The sequence below is a fragment of the Carassius gibelio genome, chromosome A6 (genome assembly GCF_023724105.1).
Source record: "Carassius gibelio isolate Cgi1373 ecotype wild population from Czech Republic chromosome A6, carGib1.2-hapl.c, whole genome shotgun sequence".
Lineage (NCBI taxonomy): Eukaryota > Metazoa > Chordata > Actinopteri > Cypriniformes > Cyprinidae > Carassius > Carassius gibelio.
In genome coordinates, this window is record NC_068376.1 from 17092883 (window position 1) to 17107844 (window position 14962).

A 14962-nucleotide genomic window follows, 5' to 3' on the forward strand; every position below is an offset into this window, starting at 1 on the left:
GAATTCGATGTAGAACTGGTACCAATATTTATACAGTTGTGACATGTAAGGCATGCTTTTGCCATTTATCCTCCAATTTTCCAGGAGTGAAAGGTAGAAGACTGCCAAAAACTGAAGTGTTTGCCTTTTTGTCAGAATTATCCATATGTGATTTAAAACAAATCAAATGCCCTTTTCTGTTAAATTTTTTGTAACTCCTTAAGAATCAGCACATTTAGAGACTTAATTTGCACCAATGTTGGCGGCTTCTTACTCTAATGATTAAATAAATAATCATCTGACTGCTTACTCTCATACAGAAATTTGTGTGTATCTCTTTAAGAGCAGGTGGGTGCTTAACCGTACTATTTAGATTCTGAGTATAGCCCAGCAGAATGTCTGGCCTAAAAATAGCAGTGTAAAAGACAAGCATGCTGTCCCAGTGACTCTGCAAAAGACAGCTTGTCCCCCACCTCAGACAGCAGCAACAAAAAAGTCTGCCTTCTAAACAAGTACGGTGAATAATGTATGATTTCTGCTTTCATTCATGAGCAGGTACGTTTAATTCCTATGTTGTCTTGTCTTGTTGTGTTAAATAGAATTGATAAACATCCACTGTTGTTTCTCCAGTCATTTTTTGGGGGAGGGGGGGGGATTGGGATATTTTGTGTGCAAATTCTTTCAGGCAAAGAAATGAATCTCTCCCAGTGTGCCTATCAGATATATTGTTTTTGGCAGAACCTGTTTTTGACTTATACTGATGTGCTAACATGACATCATTCTCTTCCAATTTGTTCCTGAAATGTTCTGTTACCATGTAGAAAGGATGAAAATTTGTCATAAGGTCATAGGAGTCACTACACTAAGATCAAGAATGTCGCAATCGGATTGCATGTGACTCATTATACCCATTTGTCTTGTGTTGTAGGTAAACACTTAAAACATCTGTTGGTTGGACCTGAATGCATTAAGGCCATAGGTCAGAGTGTCGTCATGGTGCGTAATATAGACGATCTAGACTTCTGCCTCTCTTCCCATCCCCAGAGCATTTTAGAGGGTCTTCGCTCCCTCTGCTCTCAACCCAAACTTGTGGATGTCACCCTGAGCGCTGGTGGACGGGATTTCCCCTGTCACAGGGCAATCCTTGCACTCTGCAGCCATTACTTCCATTCCATGTTCTCAGGAGATTTTGTGGAGAGCATTGCTGCTCGTGTTGAGCTTCATGATATAGATCCCAATGTATTGTCATCATTGTTGGACTTTGCTTATACAGGGAAACTCACTATCAACAAAAACAATGTAGAGGGACTCATCTGCACGTCCAGCCAGCTCCAGTTCCACACTGTCCGTAGTGTATGCAGTCGATATCTGCAGCACCAGATAGATGCCACTAACTGCTTGGGAATCCTTGAGTTTGGAGAGATCCATGGCTGCCCTGAAGTTGTTGCCAAAGCATGGAGCTTCCTCCTTGAAAACTTTGAGGCAGTGCAACAACATGAGGAGTTCTTGATGCTGGATAAAGACAGGCTGGTGACCTGCTTAAAGGATGAGGATCTGCACATAAGAGATTATCGGTCCTGTGTCGAGGCTGTTTTAGCCTGGGTTGGGCATTGTAGAGACAATCGGATCTGTCACCTGCTAGAATTGTTGGGCTTGGCTAAGCTTTCCCTCCTCACAGAATCCTACCTCACTGAGAACTTGCTTAAAGAGCCATTGGTGCAAGATTCGCTACAATCCAAAGAGTTTGTGGAGAGAATATGCACAGAGGTCAGACAAAACTATTTTATATAAAGATTTCTTATAGATAGTGTTCCATACTACAATTATTATTATTAGTATTTTTTTTTTTCCAGAAACGAGAAAAGACAGGAGGTGAGTCAGAGCAAAGAGTCACTGAGAAAACACTCAACCTGCAGGAGGTTTTATTTGTGATGGGTGGTCGCTCGCTGGACGATGACTCAGATGATGAAGATGAGGATGAAGCTGAAGACAGAGATAGAAGGTTATACCCCAGAAATTGTGGATATTACAACCCAAAACTTGGTAAGGACAGCTTTTGCTGATACATCAACTCTATTTAAACATTTTATAAAAGGAGAATTAGATTAATGTGGAACACAGTTCTGATGTGCACACTACCAGTCAAGTTTAAACACACTAAGCAGTTAAAAGGCAATATAAAATCCATTGCTACATGACTAGAGAGAACAATAAATAGAGGCTGTGGTGTTCCCCAAAAAGGTAGAAAAACTTGCAATGCCCATAATGCACTGGGCTTCCCGACTGTTTGTGAGTAGGGGTACAAAAATGCAGAAGCACCACCTGTATTTTTACAAAAGCCCTGGGTACTGTCAAAACTCAAGTGGAAGATGCATTTTACATCATTCGCTGGAATCTTGCTAACATATAAACAGCGATGCATGTAACAGTGAAAGACTACACATTGTTCATTTACTCTATTTCATTCTACATACTGTGTACATTTGCCTTGTGAAGATATGCATTTTATTCTTTTTTTCATAGGGCAGTGGTTTCAGCTACCTGATTTTCCCAACTACAATAAATGGGGTTACTCTGTTGTCTCCTTAAATAACAATGTGTATGTCACAGGTGAGCTGAACACTTTTCATAAGATATTTAGTTGTTGCTAAAGTCTGTATCTAACAAATCATACAAATTCTATTTTTACCTAGAGAAAACAAGCTGATAGATTTTCAGGGTATTTATAGACTAGGAACTTTGGGAAAGGATCAGTGAGATTTATGTTTTCATTGCACACATGAATGGAATGTCATCTCCATTGAGGATTTGGAGCTAAGATAAAACAGTCCCCTGCCTTATATCCTGCTAAAACTCACATGAAGACCTGAACCCACTTTAGAAATATGGAGACTAGAGCACAATAAAGCAGAATATTAACTTTGTGATGAGCTAGGAATCTTGAGACATTATTGCCTGATGTTGCCTGGTCACTAACTAGAACTGTTGAACTGAGAATTTATTCAAATAAATCAGCAAAATCTTCATCTGAATTTACAAGGAATTAGAACAAATCCCTTTCACAACCTTTTGCTAACTCACAGGAGGATCAAGAGGGTCTCAGTCCAACACCTGGTCCACCACAGAGACCTGGAAGTACATCACTCGTGAGGGAAAGTGGGTCACAGTCGCCCCAATGTTGCGGCCCAGGACTAACCATTCTTCTGCAACTCTCAATGGAGAGATTTATGTAATTGGGGGTAAGCAAACAAACCAGTTTCTGACTGGAGGCTTCAAACAAATGTTTTTTGATCTCCATGCAGAACTGGGAATTTTTGTGTAACAAACGCCATTATCTTTCATTTACAGGAACTACTATGGAAATTGTTGAAGTTGAACATTATGACCCATTCAGTAATTGCTGGACTCTTACGGGCCCAGCGCTGAAGTATGTGACTAACTTTACAGCCATATCATGTGAAGGAAAGCTTTACCTCATTGGTTCTTGTGCTGTTAAATATAATGCCCTGACTATGCAGTGCTACAATCCTGTCATAGGTAAGAGGCAACATGTCACCATGTATAAGATGCATTTAAGTGTTATTAATATACATTACAAGTATCAGTAAAAACAAACAATGTTTGTCATAACACCTTCTATTATTAAAAAGAGTTTTATGTTGGGAATAATAATTCAGAACAATTTTATGAGACACTTTACAAGACAATTATAATGTCACTCATGGAGCACTGCCAACATATAATCGTGACTAGAATTCAATACTGTGTATACTTTTGTTAATAATGTTCTCTTCTTCAACAGATAGCTGGTGTATCATCTGTTCTCCGTTTATTCCTAAATATCTCTCTTCTCCCCGCTCTGTTTCTATGGATGGAGTCATTTACCTTGTAGCAGATAACACCAAAAAGGTCTATCTGTATAACCCAGAGGGTAATATGTGGGAAAAAGTGAGTTATAGATGATATTCATTATTCTTTTTACACCGAAAATCTAGAAGCATTTACAAAGTTAGCTGAACCTTAATATTATGTTGTGACTGATTACTGATTTATTTTTCTCTTAATGTTTGCTGTTTTTCTTCCCAGATTCAGTTTCTACACACTCTTCATGAAAATGGTGATTTGGTGGTTCTAGGTGGGCAATTGTATGTGACTGGGGGTCACTGGAAGGGCATGGAGGGGGATTACGGTGTGGAAGTGGAAGCATACAACCGAGCATCCAACACTTGGAAGGTGGAGTGCTTCCTTCCCAGGCTCTGGACTTACAGTGGCTGTTGTTCCATCTTCCTAGACACTTCCCAGTGGTCTGAAGTCTTCCCTGATGAGACTTAATATCTGTTCAATCCCCTAATTTCTGGCTTAGGTTTTGCTGCAAAAAAAGTTTAATTTTGTATTGTGAGATTGTCAATGTGATATAAACATTATAAATGTTTTACATTTCTTTTGAAATAATTTAGCAATCTGTTATTCGCCTTTATGTGGTTAATAAAAACCTATGAATTAAACGACCTTATAAAAATATATATTTTTCTTATGTTTTTGGCAACCTTCGAGGTCTTTTTTGTTTGATTGCATTTGTTTTATTTCGAAATATATGTTGTTTTATTCAGAAATAAATGTTTTATGATGTCTATTGCAAAACCTTGCTATTTAAAACCCCTTGTTTTTATTAATTGCAATGGATTTTTAAGAAATTGCCAATAAAGACTGGAATAAATTTGTGAAGCCGTGACCTGCAGAGTCTGTATCTATAGAAGCTGGAAAGCTTGCGTTTTATTTCTCAGGACAACATGCCAGAGCGTCCAGTTTTCCTGGCAACCATAGTACTCTCCTTGGGCTTGTGCTGTGATTGCAACATTTGCACTTGTTGCTTTATTCTAGCATTAAATATTTAGAGTTAATTTGCTTATGCTCATTAAAGCATTGATATTTAGTGCAAAGCACTCTGCAAGCGTCCTATTCCTATAAAGTAAAACACTTAATGCCTTTCAGACCTTATTAGCATGCATATCAGCTTGCTTTACCCTGTTTAAGTGTATAAAACACTTTACGTAAAGGCACGAATTGAGGACAACTGAAAAAAAAAAAAAAAAAACGTTGCTGTCCGCTTACTAAAAAGCACTGGATCACTACCAGTTTCCAGATGAGTTGTGAAGGGGATGAAGGACTGGAAGCCGTGATTCAGGTGCATGTTTTCCAGCAGGAAAGCTCATCTTCACCTGCAGCTGTAACTTAAATAAGTTATTGCACAGTTACCTATTCAAAACAGCATGTGTGAATGAAAGAGGAGAGAGCTTGATTTAATATTAACGAGTCTTGCAATGTTACAACAAATTAAGGTCGATCAGTGGGTCAGGTTCAGGTTCTTCTGTGAAACTTGAAGACAGGTGATTCATTATCTTGTGCTGTTGTGACATCCAATGAAACTGAAACAGAGACAGACATGATGAGCTACTTACGCTAAATTATTCATTCTAAATTAAATAATACATCACGTTTTATTTACAGGAGTTTTTAGATTTGCAGTGAGATTAGGTCACCTGATTTTAGTGCGTGAGCCCCTCTTCTTACACTGATGATGATAATGCAGAAGCTGGAGGAGACACTGCTGCCGAGGGATCTGCTTTCTCAGATGTGCACAGGCAGAGATCAGCTGCTCGGCAGGCAAGCTGCTCGAACTAGCCGGGTAGGAGGATATGTACAAACCTCACACACATGCCCTTGGGTATATAAAATTGACTACATATAAAGCAGAATTCATACAGTTTGTTATTCAGAAATAAAAAAGCTAATTATTGCCCTAATGCAGTGGCACAAGTATCCACCATATTTTTGCTGTAAGAGCAGGAGCGGGCATTTTTTAATTGAATGTGCAAGGCCAGCTGCTTCCATTTATTTTATTTGTACAAAAACAGTCCGCTGTCCTTTTTCAATTGCAAACTGGTATTTGTTCTCATATTATTTTAATTAATTGTCCTAATCATAAACACACTTCAAATAGTTTAACTGTTAACCCTCACTCGTATATCTTTATTATTTTTTGGCATTTTGAAACATTTTTTTGTCCTTTTTTTGTCCTTTTAATCCCTATCATTAGTGTTTCCTGGAATATTTCTAAAACAGGGAAATGCATGTATCTGTCAGTATTAGGGAAAGCATTTTTAAATATCCAATTTTGATGAATGTGTGTATGTTACGTAACATTAGAGAATTAGGTCCATATTGACTTGATAGCATCAGACAGTTGCTGCAGATTTGTCGATTACACAATGGTGATGTGAATCTCCTGGTCCATTACAACCCAAATGTGGTGACTGTGGTGGCCATTTAAAGGGGTAATATGATGCTGTTAAAAAGAATATTATTTTGTGTATTTGGTGTTTTGAAATGTGTTTATGCGGTTTAAGGTTAAAAAACACATTATTTTCCACAAACTGTAAACTATTGTTTCTCCTCTATGCCCCACCTTCTTAAACACAGTTTGAGCTAATTTGAGCATGATGACACGGCATATTATTATTGCGGAAGTAGCCGTTACAAGATGGGTGCAATGTGCTGTGGTCACTTTTTTAGCCTTTTTTTAGGTTTCTGACATGTCTGCCAGCTTAGAAAATCTGAAAAGAAAACAGCCATATTGTTATGAGCTGTCTGAGTCTGAAACTGTCATCCAGCGAGCTGTTTCAGCTGTTTGTTTGCAGTAGATTTCTACCATAGACTGGAAAAAAAGATGGACAACGCGTCTCCACTTCCTTCCACTATAGAAAAGTGAAGCCAAAGCATCTCAGTATGGCTGATGCCATCTTAATGACGTAAATGATGTCATTTGGAGCAAGAGTCTGTGCTGTAGTGTCTTGAGGTGGAGCCGCGGTCTCAAACTCCCACCCAAACTCCCACAGACCCAATCAACCATAACGACACGTCCCATTTTTGTAGCATCAAATTACTAGCTAAAGTCAAACTCATCAAAAAACGACGAATTGAACACATATCAGCTTGATAACAATGACTATTTTGACTCAAGTCCAATTCGTTTACATGTACTGCAGCCAGCCACCAGAGGGCGATCAAAGAGCCCGAAGATTCACTTTTCAGGATGTGTGAGGCAAACCCAGTTTCTACATAGATAACTAGCTATTTGAATAAGACCACCTCCAAGCCATACATGGAGTCCCAGGCCGGAATTCATGTCTTTTGTCAACACGCCTCACGAAAGAGAGGGATGGAGTGGGCAGTAGCTCATTATCATTTAAAGAGACATGCACAGAGACTAGTCACTTTGAGCAGAACTGTTTTTGACACGGTAAAAAGGGTGTTTTTTTACTCGACCATTGAAGAATTTTAACCAAAGTATATTACAGATATTTAATGAAGACCCTAAAGAATCATACCAGCTTGTGGAAAATTTTTAACTTTAAACAATTTTAAACTTTAAACAATTTTATTGCCAGTCACTGATAGTTTACAGTTTAATGGAAGTTACTCCCATAATTTGCATAGGTGAAAGGTGGATAGCGGCTAATGAGTCAGAAGTCTCCTACATTCACAGGAAATAACTTCCTTGTTGAAAAATAAAGTGATTCTGTGATCTCATAACCTACATTATCCATGGTTTTCTATCCTCCTTTGTCTATCAGTCTTGTCAACCCCTGCCCAAATGCATTCCCAGAGGTGCATCAGAAATCAAACCAAAATCAACCTGATATCGAAGAGAATGTGATCTTGTCCACTGGCAGTATGGTTAATATCTTTAACACACAGTGCTTAATACAAAACATAAACCTCTATCCAGTGTAAGCATGTGATTGATTCAGTGTTTCTGAGGTCTGCATATTTGCCTCCTTGGAAGTCAAAACATGGCGGTTTAATGTAGATTATTGCCTTCAAACTCTCTCTAGACTTTCTGTAATGGACACTGAGGGATTGTCGATCAGTAACCTGGTGGCAGGGGTTTCATGCACTCTGAACTATGGCAGTTTCAGTACAGGAAAATCATTTAAGTAAGTGTTTCCCTCTGTCCAACAGTTTTTAAGGGATTTAAAACAGGAGGGACCATCACTAATAATGTGAGAGGTTGATTGAGCACCTTTGGACTCTATTTCTATTTTCCTTAATTTTTTCTTCACATGTTTGTGGATAGACAGATGTATGTGTGTGTGTGTGTGTGTGTGTAATAGATCAAGAGAGGGAGTTACAGAGGCTTTTTGACAGAGAAAGAGGGAGCCACATGGCTTTTAAATGGAATATATGCACAGCAAACATCACAGCCCCAGTGCTCTTTCCGAGAGGGAAAACCTGTTCGGAGTTTTCGATAAACAAATGGTGGTAAAGGGCCATGCGAAAATCAACCGTGTCACATGGAATGAAATATATTTATTTCTGCTTGAAGCCGGACTTTGGGCTCTGAAAAATGGAGTGAACACCCTTGCGTTTATGAAGGATTGATGTAAACTGAGCCAGAGCCGTAGTTTATTCTACATCTACATTTCATTACACGTGATCAAAGTATACAGCTCTCTGATGTCAACATTTTAGAATCAGAAATTAACTTGTAATTACATTTCACAGTGGGATATTATCTCTTAATTATTTTTGTTGTAGAGAAGTGGGGTACTTCATTAAAGCCTCTTACGTAAAGCATAAAAGACCCTCAAACCTAGTTCAGTTGAATTAACTGGTTTCTGTACAATTTTGTCAAAATTAAAGTGTAAATATATTTTTAAAAAACTATTTTGGAGAACATAAAGTTTGTAGGAAAGTTCTCTTTCACTTTCTGAAGTTTACAGGACCACCTTTGTCACTCTTTCTTTCCCCCACTTCGCTGTTTGGGGGAAAATAAAAAGGTCATTGGCCTCCTCTTATTGGGCTGTGAAAGAAAATGCAAATTTTTCATAGAACACAAAGCTGTCATTTGTGATAACAGTGCCCTCTTTTTCCTCGCCAAGTTGAAATCCAACTGTGCACATTGCCAGTGGAACCTATTTTAAGAAATGAGCTATAAATTAAACTTAATTAGTCTGGCTGGTATAAATAGTCCTTTTTAATCCACATATTTATATTTTCGGAGAAGAATGACCTATGTCACATGCACTGTGAGAGTGGAGACATGTCTGTCTGTCTCTCTGTTTGTCGCCAGTTGAAAACTCTCTTGTGTGAATGTGCTGACATTGTGAAGTCAAATGACACCATACATATGAATGTTAACTTAAAGTTGTTATGGTAACAGACACATAACTATACGCTGGGTGCCAGTACATTAACACGAGGTAATGAATCCTAGATGCTTACTTATTCCCTGTATATATAAAGCCTCAATCTGTCTTGATGTGGGAATGACATATTCTGGTGGAGTGTGATTCATTGAATCTGTCATTCCCAACTGAAGCATCAGTCACTGTGTGTTTTCTGTGTGCGTACCACAGAGAGCTCTGTTAGAACATGGAAAGTGTTTCAAGTTTTTGGACTTTATACTTTGTGCTAGTATGTTTTTTTGTTCAAAAACAGCTGGATGAGGCCCAACAGCAAAAATTCACACTATATATATGTGTGTGTATATATATATATATATATATATATATTTTTTTTTTTTTATTAATATATACAATTTTATTTATTCCTATATGATGCATGCAAAGTTGAATTTTCCGCAGCCTTTCCTCCAGTCTTCAGTGTCACATAATCCTTCAGAAATCATTCCAATATATGCTGAATTTGTTTACTATCAGTGTTGAAAACAGTGAATTTTTTTTCATAACTTTCAAAAGAACAAAAAGTTATTTGAAATAGATTCTTTGCAACAATGTAAAAATATGTACTGTCACTTAGTCACAGTATGGGCTGCATGATATATATCGTTTCAGCATCGATATCGCAATGTGCTGATCTGCGATAGTCACATCGCAGGATGTGCGATGTTTAGCATACTGATTTTTATATTTATACCCATCGATGGCATTTTCTATGCTGATTTACTGACTTACAAAATCACCCCAATCAGTGTTTTTTTTTTTTTTTTTTTGCTCAAACATATAGCTAATAAAATCATCTGGTGATTTTATACACACACACACAAACATACACATACATACATACATACATACATACATATATATATATATATATATATACATACATACATACATACTGTGACATGCGTCCCGAGCGCTCGTCAGCGTCGCCCTGGCAACACACTGGAGTCACCGGCACGAGCTCATCACGGGCTGAGCGGCCACACCTGCAGCTCATCAAGCGGCGCCTACTTAGGCAGAGGAGGAAGGCAGAGTGGTGAGGAATGTCTCCCAACAAAGACGCTAACCCTTACCTCCTCTGTTTCAGAGAGCAGCGTGTGACCGTCAGCCCCACCAAGGAGAGCACAGCACGGGATCCACCACTCAGGACACAGCGAGCACGAGGGACTTGAAGCGCCACGGAGAACACCGCCTTCACCAAGAGCACTATTTCACTTAATAAATCCACCCTTCGGGGACTTTCTCTGTCCATCGGTTGTCGTGTAGTTCCTCACCCCGCCACACTGGTGGAGAATGCGGGCAATAGTGTGAGGTGGACACCGACAACCGACCCCTGAGGAGACCGTTAAAGCCACCCGTTTGTTTTTTTTTTTGTTTTTCTTTTTTTCCCCCTTTCATTTGCATCTGCTCTGTTTCCACAGGCGGCCGCTCCTCCCCCGGCATGGAAGAACTGCTAAAACACCTCACCGAGGTGAGCATCCGCCAGCAACAGATAGTGGAGCACATGGCCTCACGTCAAGGAGACGCCGAACGTGAGCTCGCCGCCCTCCGCGCCGCCGCCCACCGCACGCCGCTGCCTGACCCCCGTGTCCAAGCCGTCCAGCTGATGCCACGAATGACGTCGCATGACGACGTGGAGATGTACCTTCGAATGTTTGAGGCCACCGCTGTCCGGGAGGCGTGGCCAGAGGACGAGTGGGCCCGACTCCTCGCGCCGCTGCTGACCGGGGAAGCGCAGCGGGCGTATTTCACCATGACGGCCGAGAGAAGCCGGAACTATGGAGAGGTGAAAAAGGAGATCCTGAGCCGAGTAGGCCTTTCCCCAATCTGTGCGGCGCAGCAATTCCATGACTGGGAATATCGAGCTCGACAGCCCGCTCGCGCCCAGGCGGCCTAACTATCCCGGTTGGCCCAACATTGGCTATTGACCGGGGGTCCCTCCGCACACCAGGTAGCTGAGCGTGTGGTGATCGACCGACTCCTCCGCGCCCTTCCCCGCGCGTTGAGGCAGGCGGCTGGCATGAGGAACCCCACCGATCTCGACGGGCTCGTGGAGGCCATTGAGCTGGCGGAGGCCGCCCAACACCGGGAGATAGGGGAGCGAGCGCCGCCTTTTCCCCGAAGGGTGGTTCAGGAGCGACTCTCGCCGGAGGGCACCCAGCGACCCGTGAGCAGGCCTGCGGTTCCCGGCCCTCAGGACGAGCCAATGCCCACCGAGCCGCCGCGTTCCCCAGGACGGACATGGCTAGCAGGCTGTTCAGTCCACGGTCCAGCGCCGAAGGCACCGCGGGCCAAGGTGCGCATCAACGGCCGGCCATACGTCGCCGTCCTCGACTCGGGCAGTGGGGTAAGCCTGATACAACCGACTGTCCTTCCGCCCCGAACAGGTTCCAGAGCCCGGCTGGCGATAACGTGCGTGCACGGGGATACCAGACATGTGCCGGCCCGGCGAGTGACCATCACCGCGACACCTGGTTCCTGGCCCGTCGAAGTGGGAATCCTAAGGAACCTACCGGTACCCGTTCTCCTCGGCCGGGATTGGCCGGGGTTCGATCAGCTCCTCACCTCCAGCACACAGCCTGCTAGCCCGGCCGGGAACCGCCGACGCCGGAGTCCAGCAAGGCGCCTACGACGAGGCCCCGCGCTGCTGACGACGGACAGCCCTCGAGGAGGTGAGTCCCCCCCCCAAAACTCTAACCTATTCTTCGATGTCTTCCAGCAGATAGCGGGAGGGGGGACGCTCGCCAAAGAGCAGCGTGGGGACGAACGCCTCAAGCAATGCTGGTCTCAAGTGCGGGTGGCGGAAGGAGAGGATCTACAACCAGCTCCCCACCCCACACCCCACTTCATCATCCAAAACGGCCTGCTCTACTATGTCGGCCAGCGGAGGGGGGAGGAAAAGACGCTGTTAGTGGTACCGCGGAGCAAAGTCCCGGCGGTCTTGGAACTCGCCCACGCCCACCCGATGGCTGGCCACCTCGGCGCCCAAAACACTGTGCAACGGATCCGGGACCGCTTCCACTGGCCAGGACTGGAGGCGGATGTCAAGCGGTACTGCCAAGCGTGCCCGACGTGCCAACGGACCTCGCCACATACTCCTCCCCCTAGCCCGCTGATTCCGCTGCCGATCATTGAGGTGCCCTTCGAGCGCATCGGGATGGACCTGGTGGGGCCGCTGCCGAAGTCTGCCCGGGGGCATGAACATATCCTGGTGATCGTGGATTATGCCACCCGCTACCCAGAGGCCATTCCCCTCCGCAAGGCCACCGCCAAGAACATCGCACAGGAGCTCTTCCTACTGAGTAGTCGGGTTGGCCTACCAGCGGAGATCCTGACCGACCAGGGCACCCCTTTCATGTCCCGGATCATGGCTGACCTCTGCAAACTCCTCAAAGTCCGACAGATCCGGACCAGCGTGTACCATCCACAAACCGATGGGCTCGTGGAACGCTTTAACCAAACCCTCAAACAGATGCTGCGGCGTGTCGTGGCCGAGGACCGACGCGACTGGGACCAGATGATCCCGTATGTGCTGTTCGGGGTCCGGGAGGTGCCCCAGGCGTCCACCGGCTTCACGCCCTTCGAGCTCCTCTTCGGCCGCCAACCCCGAGGGCTCCTAGATGTCGCCCGGGAAGCCTGGGAACAACAGCCTGCGGTATGTCGGACCACCCTCGAGCACGTCAAGGCCATGAGAGAGCGGATCGACAGGGTCATGCCATTGGTCCGGGAGCATCTGACCAAGGCCCAGCAAGACCAGCAGCGTCTCTTCAATCGGGCTGCCCAACCCCGGGAGTTCCAGCCGGGAGATCACGTCATGGTACTGGTCCCCACCTCAGCCTGCAAGTTCCTGGCCCGCTGGCAGGGCCCATATACGGTCACCGAACGGGTGGGACCCGTCACCTACAAAGTGCGCCAACCCGGTCGCCGAAGGGAAGAGCAGCTCTATCACATCAGGAGTTATCGTCCGGCAGCGGCCCTATCATGTCCCGGAGGCTCGGCGACACGCAATTGAGACAGAGGTACAGGAGATGTTGAAGTTGGGGGTAATTGAGCCCTCGCGGAGTCCCTGGTCCAGCCCCATCGTAATGGTCCCGAAGCCCGACGGCACCCTAAGGTTCTGCAACGACTTCCGCCGCCTAAATGAGGTCTCTGAATTCGATGGCTACCCCATGCCCCGCGTCGATGAGCTCCTGGATCGACTAGGAAGGGCCCGGTTCATCTCGACTCTCGACCTCACCAAAGGGTATTGGCAAGTCCCCCTGTCTAAGGATGCCAAGCCTAAGACAGCCTTCTCGACCCCCAGTGGCCACTGGCAGTACCGGGTCCTTCCCTTCGGCCTGCACGGGGCCCCCGCCACATTCCAGAGTTTCATGGATGTCCTGCTGAGGCCCCATATGGCCTACGCCGCGGCCTACATCGACGACGTGGTCATCCATTCAGAGACCTGGGGGGAACATTTAGAGCGGCTCCGGAGGGTGCTGCTGGTCCTCCGCCGGGCGGGGCTCACCGCCAACCCCCGGAAATGTCACCTGGCTCTCTCCGAAGCCAAGTACCTGGGCTTCTGCGTGGGACGCGGCCTCATCCGCCCCCAGGAAAAGAAGGTGACAGCTATCCTCTCGGCACCGCGGCCCTCTACCAAGACCCAGGTACGAGCCTTTTTGGGGTTGGCAGGATACTACCGATGTTTTATCCCTAACTTCTCCTCCTTAGCCTCTTCCCTGACAGATCTGACCAGGAAGGGGCAACCTGAGAAGATAGCCTGGAGTCCGGAAGCGGAAGAGGCGTTCCAGCAGGTGAAGTCAGCCCTCACCACGGAGCCAGTCCTGCGAGCCCCCGACTTCAACTGCCCCTTCCTGGTGCAAACCGACGCCTCGGACACCGGGTTGGGAGCCGTTCTCTCCCAGGTCCAGGACGGCGAGGAACACCCGGTGATCTTTATTAGCCGGAAGCTGACCCCGACCGAACAACGGTATGCCGCCGTGGAGAAGGAAGCACTGGCCGTCAAGTGGGCAGTCCTGGAGCTCCGCTATTACCTCCTCGGACGCCGGTTCACCCTGCTGACAGATCATGCGCCACTGCAGTGGATGGCCCGCGCGAAGGACACCAACCCCAGGGTAACCCGCTGGTTCCTTGCGCTCCAGGACTTCCACTTCACCATACAACATCGGGCGGGGACGGCCAACGCCAACGCGGACGGTCTCTCCAGGATAGGGGCAGCTTTCGCAGGTCTGTCAGGCTCCACTCCCCACCCTCCCCATATCTCCCCATTGTCCCGCAGGCGCAGGTCGACGCTTAGGGGGGGGGGTGTGACATGCGTCCCGAGCGCTCGTCAGCGTCGCCCTGGCAACACACTGGAGTCACCGGCACGAGCTCATCACGGGCTGAGCGGCCGCACCTGCAGCTCATCAAGCGGCGCCTACTTAGGCAGAGGAGGAAGGCAGAGTGGTGAGGAATGTCTCCTAACAAAGACGCTAACCCTTACCTCCTCTGTTTCAGAGAGCAGCGTGTGACCGTCAGCCCCACCAAGGAGAGCACAGCACGGGATCCACCACTCAGGACACAGCGAGCACGAGGGACTTGAAGCGCCACGAAGAACACCGCCTTCACCAAGAGCACTATTTCACTTAATAAATCCACCCTTCGGGGACTTTCTCTGTCCATCGGTTGTCGTGTAGTTCCTCACCCCGCCACAATACATACATAGATATATATCTGTTTTTACTGTATTTTTTTATTAA

General features: G+C 45.6%; 1 protein-coding gene and 1 pseudogene across 1 annotated transcript; both read left to right on the top strand.

Annotated features, from left to right (window-relative positions):
- The first annotated feature begins 361 nt into the window (after positions 1-361).
- On the top strand, positions 362-4711 carry LOC128015553 (kelch-like protein 30). Its single transcript, XM_052599453.1, has 8 exons — positions 362-534; positions 908-1746; positions 1833-2022; positions 2503-2589; positions 3063-3218; positions 3328-3516; positions 3782-3927; positions 4066-4711. Exons 2-8 carry the CDS (start codon positions 973-975, stop codon positions 4309-4311), a joined length of 1788 nt encoding a protein of 595 aa, XP_052455413.1. The 5' UTR covers positions 362-534; positions 908-972; the 3' UTR covers positions 4312-4711.
- Positions 4712-12591: 7880 nt separating this feature from the next.
- LOC128015110 (rootletin-like) overlaps positions 12592-14962 on the top strand; it is a 35729-nt pseudogene continuing 33358 nt past the window's right edge.